The sequence below is a fragment of the Fringilla coelebs genome, assembly GCF_963513975.1.
Source record: "Fringilla coelebs genome assembly, chromosome: 6".
Classification (NCBI taxonomy): domain Eukaryota; kingdom Metazoa; phylum Chordata; class Aves; order Passeriformes; family Fringillidae; genus Fringilla; species Fringilla coelebs.
The window spans coordinates 56,352,525-56,368,567 of record NC_140034.1 but is presented as its reverse complement, the minus strand read 5'-3'; the positions used below and the strand labels follow the sequence as shown (position 1 = coordinate 56,368,567).

General features: G+C 40.3%; 1 protein-coding gene across 1 annotated transcript; it reads right to left on the bottom strand.

Moving 5' to 3' along the window:
• Nucleotides 1-882: 882 nt before the first annotated feature.
• On the bottom strand, nucleotides 883-15,474 carry SLC5A12 (solute carrier family 5 member 12; the record flags this gene model as incomplete). Its single annotated transcript, XM_084208764.1, has 15 exons — nucleotides 883-1,041; nucleotides 2,221-2,342; nucleotides 2,586-2,689; nucleotides 2,891-3,069; nucleotides 3,673-3,759; nucleotides 4,111-4,178; nucleotides 5,163-5,275; nucleotides 6,185-6,273; nucleotides 6,590-6,719; nucleotides 8,092-8,232; nucleotides 9,475-9,629; nucleotides 10,620-10,687; nucleotides 11,956-12,007; nucleotides 13,091-13,156; nucleotides 15,118-15,474. 15 exons carry the CDS (start codon nucleotides 15,472-15,474, stop codon nucleotides 883-885), a joined length of 1,890 nt encoding a protein of 629 aa, XP_084064890.1.
• Nucleotides 15,475-16,043: the final 569 nt, after the last annotated feature.

Here is a 16,043-nt window from a genome sequence, read left to right as displayed (position 1 = left end):
ACTAAATCCAGAAGTTAGTCAAGGTGAGAGGAGATCTGTTGGCTTTTATTTTCAACCAGGAAGTTTTCAAAGAAATTTGTTTGACTGGAATAGAGCACTGAGTGGGCTCTGCTTCCAAGACAGTGTACCAGACAGATTATTTTGCCTAATTATGTGTCTTTTTTTCAAAATTCAGCATGAATTATCAGTTAGGAGGCATGATCATCATTAAATGTTGGTTTGTTTTCTTTATTGCATAAAAGTGGATCCTTTTGAGGTGAAAACTAACACAGGTGAAGAGCTATCCTGAATTCGAAGTAAAATTTGTTACTCTGCCCTATAGCTTTTATAATGTGAAGCTATAAAGAAAACTTGAATTCCCCAGAGGGAGCAAACACAGTTATCTTGGTGACTGAAAGACCAGTCTGGTCTGTACAGGGTTCCTGTGAGGAGACTTTTTGTGATACTTGGGTGTAGGCTCAGCCTGACCTCTCTTCTTTCCCTCCATCAGAGGGCAGCTCACAGACTCACCTTAGTGAGATATCTCACAAACTTATCCAAAGCCTTAATTTATCTCAAGTTCATCTTTGCACACTCCCTTCAATGATGAGTTGCTGAATAGAGCATGTGATGCAGATGTATTACAGCAGTGTCTGAGTGGGAGCTTCCACAACAAAATTCATGAAACATTTCTTTTGAAATAGCAGTGCTTCCAAAACCCAATTGTCCCATCATTTCCCAGGTCTGCCAAGAGATTGGTGAGTAAAAATCTGGCCTTTATTGCTATAGAGTGCAGCTGCTCCCTCTTGGTCACCTACAAGCTGGTAAGTGCAGTAAAAGAAGTTATTAATTTCTGAAGCTGAAGAACTAAAGTTGGATTAAATGTCCCTTGTCCTTCAGCTTCTAGAGGCGAGATTCTCTGCTTATATTCGTATATGAATTTTCCTCAGAATTGTAACCACGGGTCTGGTGTTTATTTTCTTTGTTGATATTGTTCTTGAGGGTGTTATCTCTTCTGGTTTTATTTGCAGCAGCTTCAGGGAGTTTTTTCTCAAAGTCCATCTGAAAAAAAGAAAGAAGATACCCTTGTAGTTTGAAGCCTGTATTCACTGTTTTTTTCCTTTGATTAAAAAAAAAATTATGAAAACAGTGCAAGAAGAAAAAAAAGGTGTTCATTCTGTATGCCTTTTTAATGAGCTACAAAGCCTTGGGACACCTGGACAATAGCTGGCCCTGTTGCTGTGGAGGAGGAGGAGGTGAGAAGGAGCAGCTCAGATGCTGGTGAGTGCAGCACTGCCTGGTTGTTGCTTTCTGTGCTTCTCTGGAGGGCAGAAGCCTCAGGGGCTGTGGTGATGTGGATGACAACAGCAAGAGAGCTTCAGGAGAGTGTCAGTTCTAAAGTCCTTTTCTTTGAGCTTGGTGGAAGATGATAGCTTGGTGAACTGTCTATGGTGTAAAGTGCAGTTTTGTCCCAGCAGGGAGAAGGGAGGTCAGACCCAGTTTTGATGCCTTAGATTTTAGCTTTTATATTTTCCAGATTCTGTGCTGCTTTAGTATCTAGTTCTGAGCTTCGTATTAAGTATTGGTAAGCTCTCTTCACAGAGTGGATAGACAAAACAGTTCCTTTTCTACCTTGGGACCAAGGACAAATGATGCCAATGTCAGCCCCAGAGCACAAACCCCGTGGGCTGCAGAGAGAAAAACAAGCAGGGTGGGACTGCCTGGGCTAAAGCTGGGATGGGACAATGAACTGCAAGGTGCAAATGGAGCAGAACTGATCCCAGGGAGAGAGCCCGGGAGCGCTCGTGCATTTTGGGGCCATTTTGGTTCATCTTGGGTGCAGCCCTGGCTGGGCTCTGGAGCTGCCTGAGGTGTGGCCATTGAGGCCTTTTAATAAATCCATGCTTTATTCTTTAGCTCTGTCCAGCCTCTGTTCTAGGTCAATTTCCCAAGGCATCAGTTCCATGAGCTCTTGGCTTTCCTGAGGGCTCTTTGTTTTTTGAGGGCCTTATATTCATATTTGATGAAAATGGGAACAATAGGTAACTTACTACTGACCAGGGTTTGGCTGTTTTCATTTCCAGTCTGTGCTGCTTATGCAGCATCCCTTGCAGGAGTTCAGGAGCAGCTGTTGAAGGCTGGCTATTTCTCTGCTCAGCCCGTGCCCTCAGGTGGGCACATGCCTGTGTTCCTGTGGTTCCTGGGCCACAGCAGGGTTGAGCTGATGGGGTCAGCACTCACCTCCAGGCTGTCGTGCTGCACACCACACCAGAGAAATATTTTGAGTCTTCTGGACCAAAAGCAAAACAGGTCGCAGACTGGCTTAATTAACACTGGTGGGATGTCTTCTCCTTTATTAGGTCCTGCAAAAAGAAAGCAGTAATAAGTAAGTCCATGGATAGCTGGGTATGAGCCTTGGGAGCCTCAGACCATGAGGTGGGGGAGCAGGATCAGAGCCCACTGCCCTCTTCTCAGTCTGTGTCTCAAGTCACCTACTGGACTTTTTAAAAGCTTTTTAAACAGCCAAGTCAGCTTATGCAAAGGTATGATTGTTTATATATGGGTGTGTATATATATATGTCTAGATGTATGTTTAGAACACCAACCTGTTATAAAGCTTATCAACAGCCCTGTGATGGCACAGCCCACGCAGCCGATGGCACTGAAGTACAGGTAGGACAGGGAGTACCAGGTGTCTGCCAGCAGAGGCCTGTGAAGCAGTGACAAAAGCAGCCAGTGATGAGCATCAGTTTAAGCTGTTGCCTGAATAAGCCAGCCCAATGCAGCTCAAGCTGCAGCTGGTGTGACATCTGGCACCAGTCTGCACTCCCAGGCTGCCCTGTCAGTACTGCCTGCACCCCAGCTGCAGGTTGGGGGCACACTTGGCAAAGCATACCAATAGGGAAAATACCTCTCTGGAGGCAGCGTGGGAGCTGCTGTTAGCAGTGCCTCGGTGCTGTTAGCCAGGGTGCAGTTGAGGGTAGACAGCTGCAGGGGGATGGACTTTGTTGGTGGTGCAGGGTAAATGAAGGAGCCCGTACCAGCCCAAAAAGCCAAGCTGATCCCAGCTAAGAGGCCTCCGAGAGCACCCTTGGAAAGTGTAGAAAGATACTGTTAAAGATGATACCTGCAAAGTCCTTTTCTGTGAAGATGAATTAGCCAGAAGTAGGTAATGATGGGTTACAGTGTAAATAAATTCTATTCTCTCTCAACTAAGGTATAAAACATGGTGTTTTAGTGCTCTCTGTTTGTAAAAGTTAAAGCAGAAGTGTGCTTAAAGCTGTGATACAGATTTTAGTTTTACTTCTGCTAACCTTAATGGGAATCCTGTTGGGGAAATATGGAATGAGGTCATGTTGTGTTTTGAGTGAAAGAACGAAGGCAAAGCTTTTGAAATCACTCTGTGCATTCCAAGGCTGGTGCAAGTATTGAATAATTTTTCCTTCTTAATGAAACTCAGGAAAAAAAAATATAAGAAAGCCTTCATGTGAATCTAATCACCAGTTATTCCACAGATGGGTAGAATTAAATTCAGCAGGATAAATTTAGGCAGGGAAAAGGCACGTATAAATAGATCTTAGATCCTCAGGCGCTGAATCTGAAAAGCAGCTCAAGGACCTAAACAATTTTCAAAATTGAGTTTTAACCAAAAAAACACCTTGATCTTTTAGATCGGGATTTTTGTTTACTTACCTTCCAGTTAGCGCAGGGAAACACAATTCCCAGAGTAAATAATCCCAGCATGGGCCCCCCACACATCCCGTGGATGGAGAGGGAAGCCTGTGGGTGCAGAGAGAAAAGAGGAGTTCAGGGCAGCAGCTGAGGGGAAGCATGCCCAGTTCTGATTTTGATCTGTAATTTTCTCTGGGAAAATGGTGGGGGAGAAGGGACAGGTAGTGATTTCAGAGCACAGTTAAAGAGAGAATCCCGCTCAGTATTTTTTCCTAGCAGTGAGTCAATAGTGAAGGAGTTAGGGGATTTTTTTTTCCTACTTATTCCTCTCAGCAAAATACCCACAGAAATGGTTTGGGTAATCTAGTAACCATCAGAGCTGGCAGCATTATTTGCTCAGTTCATTACATTTTGTGTTCATTCCTATTCTATTCATTGCATTTCTGAAGCAAGAAATACCTGCACGACTCCTCCCAGCAGCGATGCTGCTGCAGCCATGGAAGTGCACAGGACACCATAGAGTACACCTGGAAAAGGTAAGGCAGGGAAGTTTTCAGTGCTAGTTAATGGTGGGGATGGCTTCCAGCTCAGTAGTGTCTGAGGTGACCATTACACACCCAGCAGTGGCTTGTATGAAGTCTCGTTGGGTTTTTGGTGGATTGATATTTCTTACAAAGTAGAACAATAGCAATGAAATTAATTTAGAAGTTATGCCTCATATAGGCATGTTTCTGTTGCCTTTAAGTATCACTTTTAAAATAATCTAATAAATGAGTTGAAAAATAATAAAACAGCATGGCTTTCTTCCCTTGACACCAGTTTTAAATTTATGGTAGGTGAAACTCTGTATGCACCAGCCTTGAGTAAAGCCAGCCAAAACTTCTGTGCTAGCACACCTTGGTTTCAGACATAAAAATTATCTTTCTAGGTCCAGAGTGAAAAAACTAAGTGGAAAAAAAAGAAGGGAGAAGACTAGAAGCAGTTGCAGTGATAGAAAATAGATGGGTTTTGCACTTTCATTATATTTATGAATTTTAATAGGATTCTTATGGTATTATTATGGTATTCATAAAAGGGTTATGATCTTACTGCAATAATTGTGTTTATTATCTTTTGTGGGGTTTTTATTTTTTTGTTTTCTTTTTTCTCTGAAAAGCTGAATAACCTGCTTATGCAATACTCTAACTTTGAATATAAATTGTCTACTGTATTACGCTAAATAAATACTACTATAGAGTAATATGGTAATAACTACATTAACACTCTTTCTGTGTTAATGAAGAGTATTTTCCAATACTTTCAGTAGACCAGACTTTTCCAAGGATTTTGAGTGGAAGTTGTTGATGCTAGTCTCTTTGTTTCTCTGCCATATGGTGTTGATGATGCTACCGAGGCTTCAGGCTGGTGTTCACCTGGAGGGTTTATAAAGTGTTACATTCCTGTTTCTGAGGGAGTCTCTCTGTGCAGTGCTCTTTGCTGCTAAAGAAAGGGGTCTCATCTGGAGTACCCACACAAGCCTTTGCTGATCCACGTGCTCATCTTCTCAGAGATGTTTGGGAAACCTTTCTTGACCAAATCTTCAAAGGTAACAGTTGCTAAAGCATTGATGCTGGCAGCTACCGTGCTGTAGAAAGGGAGAAGAATGGTAAGTAAATGGGAAGCAATATAATCTGGAATCAAGTTGTATTTATATAGAAATGCTTCCTCTTTTTCAGCACTAATGCTCTCCAAGAACTGTATGATTCATAGTATTTTTCATATGTGCTACTTTAACTGGGGAGATTTCTGCTGCTTCTGCAGTTGCTGGGGGCTCTGCTTTGTGCTGGCATGGAACAAGATAAAAACACATCCTAACTGACTCTTCTTTTTACAAGTTTGCAAAGGCTTTAAGTATAGACCTGTTCCAGAATTAAAACCTTACTCCCTCAGAAATTGAAGGATGTGCAGTCACCACTAGTGCCACCCTGGTCCTCCATGAATGGCCCAACTCTTTTAGCTGGATGAGTGAGCCTGGTTTTGGCGAATACAGTTCAGATAGACTTACTGAAAATGTTTATACCCCTGACTATGATATTGTGGCAGTTACCTTAAGTAAAGACAATTTCACCATGAGCAGCTCCCAGGAGTATTTTGGGAAGTTAAACTCATTTTGTCTACATTTTCTTTGTATTGGTAACATTATTCTAAAACATATTTGGGATAAAAAGATACTGGAGATGTGGAGTTAGACTTTATCATAAACATAATCATAGAATAATTTAGGTTGGACAAGAGCCCTAAGGTCACAGAGTCCGACTGTTTACCCAGCACAGTCAGGTCCACCACTAAACCAAGTCCCTAAGTGCCACATCCACATGTCTTTCAAATATCTCCAGGGATATAGCATAATTCAACGAAGAACTACTGCTACTTCCTAGAATGTTCTAAGAGAAACAGCTGGGCTTTTCTTAGGGTTTCATATTTTGACCTCATTCTGGATCCTCAAGAAATTATCATAAACAGCTAAAATTCAATTCAATTCAAATTCACAAACCTTAGTGTTCCACTGAATGCACAGGCAACAAACAGTCCTGGGATTCCTGGCATCGAAGAAAAAATGTCCATAACAAAGTATGGCATGAGCTGGGATAGAAGGAGCACAAGAGCAACACAAGAAATTAATTAGGGTAATGGAAGCAAAGTATTTTATGTTTATTAACATGTTACTAAATTCTGGTGTTGTCCCAAATAACACTGTTTCAGATTTTGAGCAAAAAATACTCAATTGAATTAATACTGCAGGAGTGCCAGAATTGATATTATTGCAGCCCTGATCTGGCACCCACCTTAGTCTCTGAGTGCTGAAGGGACATAGAGCATTACACAAAATTAAACTGTTCTGATATGTGCTATATCTGAGCCCAAAGCAGCTCCTAATTGTTGTAATGGACATCTGTACCTGATCAGGAGCTGAAATGAAAGCAGCGGTCCAAGGGTCACAGCTCTTGTAATGAGAGTACATCACCAATCCACAAAATACTGCACACGCTAGGACTGTCCAAAGTCCCAATAAATTCAGGTAAAGTGCCCTAGAGCAAAAGAGGGAAACTGTTTAATGGAAGATAAATTAAAAAGTTGTTATAAAATACTTATTCTGAACTTTTCTGGGAGATCTCTTAATCCCAATTTGTTACATAATTCAAACTGGCTGTATAATTCAAAGCAAGATGAAAAATTAAAAAAAGGAAAACTACACATCCCTATGCTATAGGGCAAGGGTAAAGTTTGCAAGCCACTCCATAGAGCTGGGAGAATCAAGTAACCTCAGCCCAGAATAGGCTGTACTGAGGGCTGGGTCTGTAATGCCTGTCCCTTGTAAGAACACATTTTTGCCTGTTGGGAGATGCTAGTGCTGCTCTCCCTTTAGAGAACACAGAATATTGTTTCCAGTGTAATCTTACAAAGTAACAGTCCTGGTGGTTTTTCACTGTTCCATGAATGGATGTGGGTGGCAGCCTCTGCTGGGAAGGTTGCATGGCTGTGGGTCAGCAATCCTGCAGGTTCTGAGAGCTGCCAGGATTTACAGAGCTCACATCCTGTTTGGACACACCTTGCACAAGATCTATTGCTAAGGCCAGTTCAGAGTGTGCTACCAGGAAACAAAGGTTAACCCAACTTGTTACTAGTGATGTTCTCACTGGTGTGACTTCTAAATGCTTTTCAGACACTGCATTTTCTACAGGATGAATTTGTATAGACAGCCATGACCTTCAGAGAAATTAATGGGTTTACAGTCAGCAAAAAAGCTAACTGTTTGAAAAAGGAAAAAATTATCACCTTTATTCTTTAGCCTCATGTGCAAGCAATTGGCCCAAGGTGTGTGAAAAATATCTGATTGTTTAGTAAAATATGTCTAGCAATGAATATATTACTGCTGAAGTTGAGGTGGGTAGCAAGCTGGAGACCTGTATATCTATATTGTGAACATTCACTTTGTTCTTCCTTGATTCTGATTATTCTAAAACGGCAGAATTTTAAGAAATTAATACGATTTATTTTTATTTAGGTAATACTTTGTACTATAGTGCTTCACTAAATCAATAGCAGCTTTTAATCCTGTACAACATAAACCCAGTTCCAATAGATACATTTTTACAATGAGGTTGTAGACAGCGCAACTTCTGTGTTGCCATCTTTGCCATACTCTACTTCTGAGGATTAGTTTGTCAGCCTGATCATAAATTGATAAGCTGCAAGAGATAGATTTCTCTTTTTCTTCTGCATATACTTAGGTAATTTCAAGCCAGAGGTAGTAAGACTGTCAGAGCAAAATGAGCTCCCTACCACCTAATGGCATCCCAATATTTATTTGTCATATAATATATGTTGTTTGTCAGTATAGCTGACAAACAGTGTAATTCTCGATTGATTGCAGGAATAGGTTAATGACAGGTAGCTTACAGTTTAGCATGCCTTTCTGATTTGCAGGAAATGCATCTCTGTATTGTGGACTGATTGACTCCATAGAGCCCTAGCCAGGTAAATGTTCCCCCAATAACTATTGTCCAGAAGGTATGTCGTCTCAAAGGATCAACATCAAAGCTAGAAGAAAGAAAAAAAAGAATTAATTCTTTTTATTTAAACATAATTTTTTCAGCAAGTGGTAGGTGATTTTTTCAGAACTATCTCACATGTCCTACCATCTGAATCAAAAATTCTGCGTTGGTAATACTGTTTTCCAGAACAGACAGCATCCGATGTGCTCAGGTTTGGAAGTTTTTTACTTTTATATTGGAACACATTGTTTTCAAGACAGGATAAACAAATATCATTCACACCTAGTCAGAGGATCACTTAATTCAGATTAATCAAATTTATAAGGGTGCTTATGCTCAGACATCCGACCTGTGTCATATTGTAGGACTCCTACAATCCATCCTGCCTGGGACCTCATCTTCTGTAAGGAACAAGGTTGCTTGCCAAACTCTAAAAAAATCCAGCAGACTTCTAGTAATTATTATTAATAATTATTCATAATTTTATTTATAATTAATTGTTTATAATTGTTATTATTATTAATAATAATTATAATATAAATTCCTTTACAAGAAATTGCTTTAGTTGCTGTGTTATCTTTTGTACAACAAAATTCTGCTACTCTGCAAATCTAACTTGTACAAGTATATTTTTCTGTCTCAAATGTGTAATCTTTGCAGTTCTCCTTATCTTGGCTGGGACGGCAGATAACATTTGACCTTGCTGCTGGATTCTGTCACTGACTTGCCTTGATTAACCAAAAAATGCCCCAAACAGCCAAAGGAAGATCAGATTTCTATCCCAGTGCACTGGTGCACTATTGCTTTCTGCTGTGGTGAGTGCAGGTAAAACAGGGTCTGTTTTATGAATAGAAAAGGAAAGATATATACAATTAGCCACTGAGATTAGCTCAGTTGACTAGAACATGGTGCTATTGGCATCAAGGTTTCATGTTTGATCCCTTTATGGGCCATTTACTTAAGAGCTGGACTTGTTGATCCTTGTGGATCCCTTCCAACTCAGAATATTCTGTGTATGAAATTGGAAGGAATCATTGGGTTGCATTTGTAGCTACACAAGGAAAAATGGCAAATCTCCCCTTCAGTTCAGCAGACCTTTGATTTCTTGAAAGAGTTAAGCTTTCCTAAAGGTCAAATGCATTGCCAGTAGCTGAAGAGATGAAGAATGGACTCCTCTGAGTCACCAGGGTTGTTTAATAGCAAGTCTGTGTAATTTTGGCTTACTGAGGGTATGGTTTCTAAACATTAAATATACAGAGAGGAATGGTTTGCATCATTTGTTTCTTACTCAAGTATGTTTAGCCGAGATCCTTCATGGGCATCTTCCCAGACTTTGGTTGCTCCACCATTCAGACTAGTTCCTCGAATCAGAACCGCCACGAAGCCAGCCACCATAACAACCATTTGAAATGCATCTGTCCAGACAACAGCTTTTAATCCTCCCTAGAACAAAGAGAAACTGTACACCCCCAAGCTTCTTTCCTGTTGCCCAAGTACTGAAAAATGTACCACAACTCCTTATTTTGGCAGCTCCAGAGCTCTATGTGCAGCACCCAGCGAATCAGGGCTCTGTATTCTCCCACAAAGTGTGTGTTTTTGCAGGTTGGAAAACTTCACAGCCTAAATAGTTTGTCCATGGGCACAGAAAATTATTTGACTTTCAGTTAAAAGCTTTTTTTCTGCCCCCTTTACATGCATTTGAAGACCGTATCATGGTGTGGAACAACAGCTTAGGGAATTTTGGCCTGTTCCTACATCTCATAGGACTCCATATGTTCCCAGAGCCCACAATTAGCCCAACACAGAAAAACAGCTCCAGAAAATTTGCTATTCAGCTTCTTCCATAGCTTTCATATTTGATCAAATCAGTACTAAAGCACATAATAAGTGTTTTCAAAAGGAGTGGAATGCTATATTGAAAAAAAATCATTAGTGGCGATGAGAATGGCAATTAGTTTGTGTCCGGAGCCACAGGGCTCTGCTGCTTCACTGCAAATATCTATACAATATATCTGGTTTGGAATTTGGAGTCTAACGTTGCTTCCACTCAAAAGTAAAGCTCTCTGACCTGTTGATTATCCTTCCTAGGTTTTAGTGCTTTGTTCTTGAGCATAATTTTCATTGCATGTTTTTCAGCCTATAATTTGTAAAAGATAAGAATCATCTCAAAAGAAGACAGGGGAGGCTTATTGCCTCCTTATCTGGACTCTGTCTCAAGATGTCTGGTTTAAACATGGAGACATACAGCAGAGGATTAGAGAGGATTTTTTTTTTTTTTTCCTCCAAATAGACTTCCTTATAACACAGAATGTGGAAGAAATTTATCTCTGTGTTCTCTACAGGAGCCATCCTTCTCTTGATTGTGTGTCATGTTTAAAGGATGGTTGAATTAACCATCTGTATTCCAAGTATTCAGTTATGTCTGTTACATACCAGAGTGCAATAGAAAGTGCAGACAATTCCTGTTGCAGCTACAGAGCCCCAGAGATCAAATCCAGTGACTGTGAAACCAACAAAAACAAAATTGTTAGGGAAATGGGTGTGAGTCATTTGGAAGGTAGTAGAAGAGCTGTAATCCTTTAGCTTTAGAAGGATAGGAGTAATTAGTAATTTTAATCTTTTGTGTCTATTAGGAACTTTGCTGGATTGTTCAAGTTTTGTAGAACTTCTGGATACTGTTTTTCCTTGTTGTTTTCTTTCTAATTGAAATTAACTAACTTTCAAGCAAAAGTAAGAATACTTGCATAAAGCAAAAATGTCATTCTGATGAGACAGAGATTTATAAGCAATGCTTCACTTCTGTTCTTAGTCCAGAACTTTGTCTTGAGAAGCCAAGTTCTTCAAAGATTCCCAAAAATCCTAAGATGAAAAAAACCCCAACCCCTAAGTAATTCCATTACCTGCATATAAGAATGATTTAATGCTGAAATGAGCTTCATTAAAACATTTTTTTGTGTTCATTTTGCTTCGTAAAGTTTCTTTACGCAAAATGCACAAATTTTGTTTTGGCTGATACTGGAATCTCACCCACCAGTCATAGTCTGTGAGGGCAAAAGCTATTTGTAAAGGTTTTCTTATTAGCAAAGTTAGTATGGTGTAATAATGAATGAGAACTTGCACCTGGAATTCAGCTGCATGACAGAGGAGGAAAATTTGGCACTGTGTGAGCAGTGGGATCAGTCTAAATGCAGCTCAGATAATGAACAAAGAAAAGAGCCTCACAATCTCTTCCCAGTCAGTTTTGGTAAAATCAGAATTTGGGCCATGATGATTCCTTGTGCCCTATGACAGCAAAATTACAAATCCCCCATATGGTGATGGATGCTTTATGCCCAGTTTGTGAATATTAATTGAAGAAGTCTGGGGGCAGACAGCAGAACAGCGTTCATCTCTGGCTGCAGGGAAAAGAGCTATTCCCATGGAAACCTGAATACAAGAGACAGGAGCAGGGGCAATCAAAGTACATAGTATGGTCTTGGATCATCAGCTTGTACTGTGGACTTTGTCAAGATGTTGGGAAATTGTTTGCTTCAGGTCTCTTCAGGCGGTACTGGGTGGGAAGGAGAGCAGGAGAGCAACCACGAGGCTCCTGCTGATGTTTGGGTGTGCGAGGAACCTGGGGAGTCAGAAATGCGGTGAAGGCAAAAGCCTTCTTACAGAACCTTTGAGCAGGGTTGGGTTTTTATCTGGTTTTGTTACTTCTTTTACTCAAGCAATCCCTCTGGTGTGGTTATTTGGGGTAGCAGTGTAGTGGAGCATTAGGACTCACCTTGGTTGAGTGCCAGTGATGGAGCATAGACCACTATTCCTGTGTAAAGGATCTGAAGGAGAAAAACGATGTGTTTGAATGCTCAGTAATAGAACTTGTATTTAGAGTAGGGCTCTGAGCAAAATACCAGATCTAGGGTTTCTTTAGGTCAGCTTGTATTGTACTATGGCTTTCTGTTCCAGCCCTTAAAAAATAAAATGTTGCGTTTAGTTCCTTTCTGAGGGGAGGACCATTATCTGTATTACCTCTTATCTCTATTACCTACCTTTGTATTACCAATTTCTCTACTGCTAAGACAAGTACATGACAAAATATCTTCATGAAATAGAAAAAGGGTATCTCCAGAAAATTCAAATAGTGATACAGAAATAAAGTTGCATTAATCTTAGAAATTGCATTTTCATTTTCCCATTCAATCCCTTTCAAAATAACTGACTCAATACCTTTTATGTAAGATCTGAGAGAACTGATGGAGAAACAAAGCATCAAAGTCACTAAGCATTCAGATCTATTGCCAAAGGTTTGGGAATAATTAAAATGGAATTAATGCAGAAGAAAATGTCTTCTAATCTCCCATCAAATCCCATCTTTCCATTAAATACACAAATAATGTAACCTTTCAAGATGGTCACAGCAGTAACCATCATGGGACCACAGCTAGCAGGGCATCTGCCCTACAAGGATACCTTGTACAGCAGTTTTCAAATAGGATACTTCACCTCAGTGTCACGAATGGGTAACTAAACATACCCAGTGAAGCTTGACCAGCTTCTCAAGAAAGACAGAATCCACTTGTTTGGGAAGAGAAAGGCTTCCGGTGAGCATAATGTGACCAAGAATGTGCTGTGAGAGTACAGGCCAACATGTGTTAAAGACAGCTAAAGAGTGTTAAAGACAACTAAAGAGTGTTAAAGACAACTGAAGTGGTATTCTTAATACTAAACAGGAAAAGTTAGGGCAGTTAGTTAAAAATACAATCATACTTTCTTTTTAGCATTCATAGTTCAAGTGAAAAAACTAAGAAAAAGAGTACTCATTAAAACATCTCATTATAAAAAATGTGGTGTATGAGACTAGTCTGTGAAAATCAATGTTGAGTGAAATGAGCATAAAAAAAGAGTCAATGTTGTCTTACCGTCTGGACGATGTAAATCAGTGTTGCGGCAAGGCGGACAATCTTGTTAAATCTTAACTCCAAATACTAGGAAAAAGAGTAATCTCAGTAAAGTGCACATGTGGCATCTGTGACACAGCTGTTACCCTTCTGTTTGCCCCAAGTGACACCTTACTGTGCCAGCAAACTTCCTGGCAGCTGGCACTGCTGCTGTGAGCAGCTAATGAGGAGAGCAGGATTGTCATTAGACAGAAGGATAATTACATTTAAGAAATCAATCTCCTCATCTGAACCAGGTGAAGTTCTGTATTGGGTTGCAGTAATCAATACCTGCTTTGCACCAGGAATAACTGAAAGATCCCAAGAACTACAAAGAAATTTTAACTTTGAATGAAGATATATTCCAGCTCTACAACGAGGAAACTTGAGCTCATCTCTAGCAGAAATGGCATCGACTCCAGTAGTGCCAAAAGTGGAGGTGGAGCAGATGGTGAAGCAGCAGCATGGAGTTTCCTGGTGCAGGAGCTGAGCTGGCTTTCCCCCTTTTTTTTGTTCTGTCTCAGCCTAAAGCCAAATCTGCACATCACCAATATGGAGAGGCATGAAGGGGGATCTTAGGGACTTCCAGGGTCAAGGATGTGGAGAGGTGCTGCCACCTTAAAAAGAACTGCAGAGGTGAGTGGATCTCTAGACCCAAAAGCCCAGATTTTAAGGCTGAATCACCACCTGGGGTCTCTGCATAGTCTCTCTGCCCCATGGCAGTCCCCATGCAGGGAGGCTCTTCTTGGGCCACAGTCCCATGTGCCCCCCAGCAGACACCAGGCATGGCCTGTACCAGTTTTCTCTCTTTTACAAGTCTCTAGGCTGTGCACTTTTTGTACTGCCAAAGCATCTTTTTTTTTTTTTAAATTTTTCTCATGCTGATCTTGTGTTCCTTGCATAATAAACCCCACAGTCTGCCATATAAATACATGGCTAATTTATGTAACTTGATCTATTTCTAAGAATAATTTGTGAAGCCGACAGTCATCTTTCCAGCATTCTTGAAGGGTCTTCTCCATCTACAATGACCCTTTTGCTGGTTCACATGACAAAAAATAATTAAATCTCTGACATTGGATCAAAACCAACTAGAAAATGCAACTACTTGCAGCAATGGTCAATTTTACTCTTCACTGACCTGAAAGTATTTCCAAATACCCAGGCAGATGTGTTTGACCAAATTTCCTTCCTTGGGTTTGGGCTCAGTGAGCATGAGCCGCCTTTCTGTTACCAGAAGGTTCCTTGTGAACAAACCCAGCTTCATCATCCAATTCATGCCTAGCCGAAACTGCCCACAGAGGAGCAACCAAACTTGCAGGAGCTGACTGAAGTGAGTGAGAGGCCATCCCAAATGGTCAGTAGCTGTCCTGTGGATGTGCAGTTTATAAGGGCTGCTACTGAACTGTGTTATGAAGGAAAAAATGTGTTCCAGAGAAGAGGCCAGGCAAAAAACTCTACAAAATTCAGAAGTCATTAATTTCTTTTCCTGGAGAATGCTTGAATTCATTCTCCAGCCCTGACTTTTTTTTTTTCTTCTTTCTTTTTAATTTTTTTTGAACAAGCCTTCCACCTTCTTTCTCTTCTTCCCACCACAGCTACTTAACTTGGCCAAAATTACCATATCTAGACTAAGTTTGAATTGGATAGTATTGAATGTTGTTCTTAAAGTCTGTCTCTCTAAACCAGAGCAGAATACTCAAAGACCAGAAGCATTTGGATATGCTTAAATATTTTCCAGCTGTAACTTAATTTGGTGGTGTGTGTAAACCCATATCCTGACTGTGCTATACGTGCATAAAAGGAGCTCTGCCCCTCAGATTGGGATTTCAGCTTATGCAACATAAATAACTAGTTTAAATAATGCAAACTATTTCTAAAAATAATTAGTATATCAATATATTTGTTCTGTGAAACACTGCAGAAAGCTTTCTGTCAAAGATTTTTCTCCAAAAAATATACAATTAGTTATGCTAGAATAGTGCCTTTATTTTATGATTTTTACTTACCTCATAAGTGCTTGTGATGCCAGATCTATAAAAAACAGGTAGAAAAAGTTCAGAAGTAAAAATGATGACGAGTGTATATGAAAGGAAGAAGAGCACGAAGGATGCCCCATAGCGATACACTTCGGAGGGTGTCCCCAGGACTGTCACTGCTGACATGAAGCTTGATGTGAGAGAAAAAGCTATGGGTCCACATGTCATCTGCCTACCGCCCACCAAAAATTCCTTTGAAGTTTTCTTTTTCCTCTCTTTAACTGCAAAAAAGACTCCAATGCTGGCAGAGACTAAAAATAGTGCTGCAAAAACAATATAGTCCCAAGTCACAAATTTTTTGACTTCTGGAGCTACGAAGTTTGGCATTGCACGCGTTGTATAATTCCCTGATGGAAGATTCTGGTTTACTGTATCTGCTGCTCTGACCAGGTTGACTCTGTTGACAGCAAAGCTGAATCTTATCAGCAATGACAAAAAATGAACTGGAAGAGTGTTCAGCCAGAACACTTTTTCTAATCCAGTTCTGTTCTAAGGAGTTAAAAAAAAAAAAGGTAGCTAAGGATAAGTTAAGGAGGAATACACTTAGACCCAAGTACTGTAGGTGCTTCTGCCAGGCAAGCTGAAATGAGGGAGTTAGCTGTGAAATCTGTAGTACAATCCCTTTTTATCTGTAATGTCTAAGTTTAAGGTTAAACATTAGCCTGGCACATTGACAAGATCCAACTCATTTCTAACGCCTCAGCATTTTTAAATAATGAAATGAGAGCAATAGAGAAAAAAATAAAGGGGAGAGAAAGGAAGGGAAGCTCTAAGTACAAACCTGTTTGTCTCACTGGTAAGTTCATTTTCAGAGAAGCAGTTTCCTCATATGGTTAAAAGCTGATCTTGAATGCCAGCAGTAGGCTTTGCAGCTGTCCTTTGAGATGCTAAGTGTG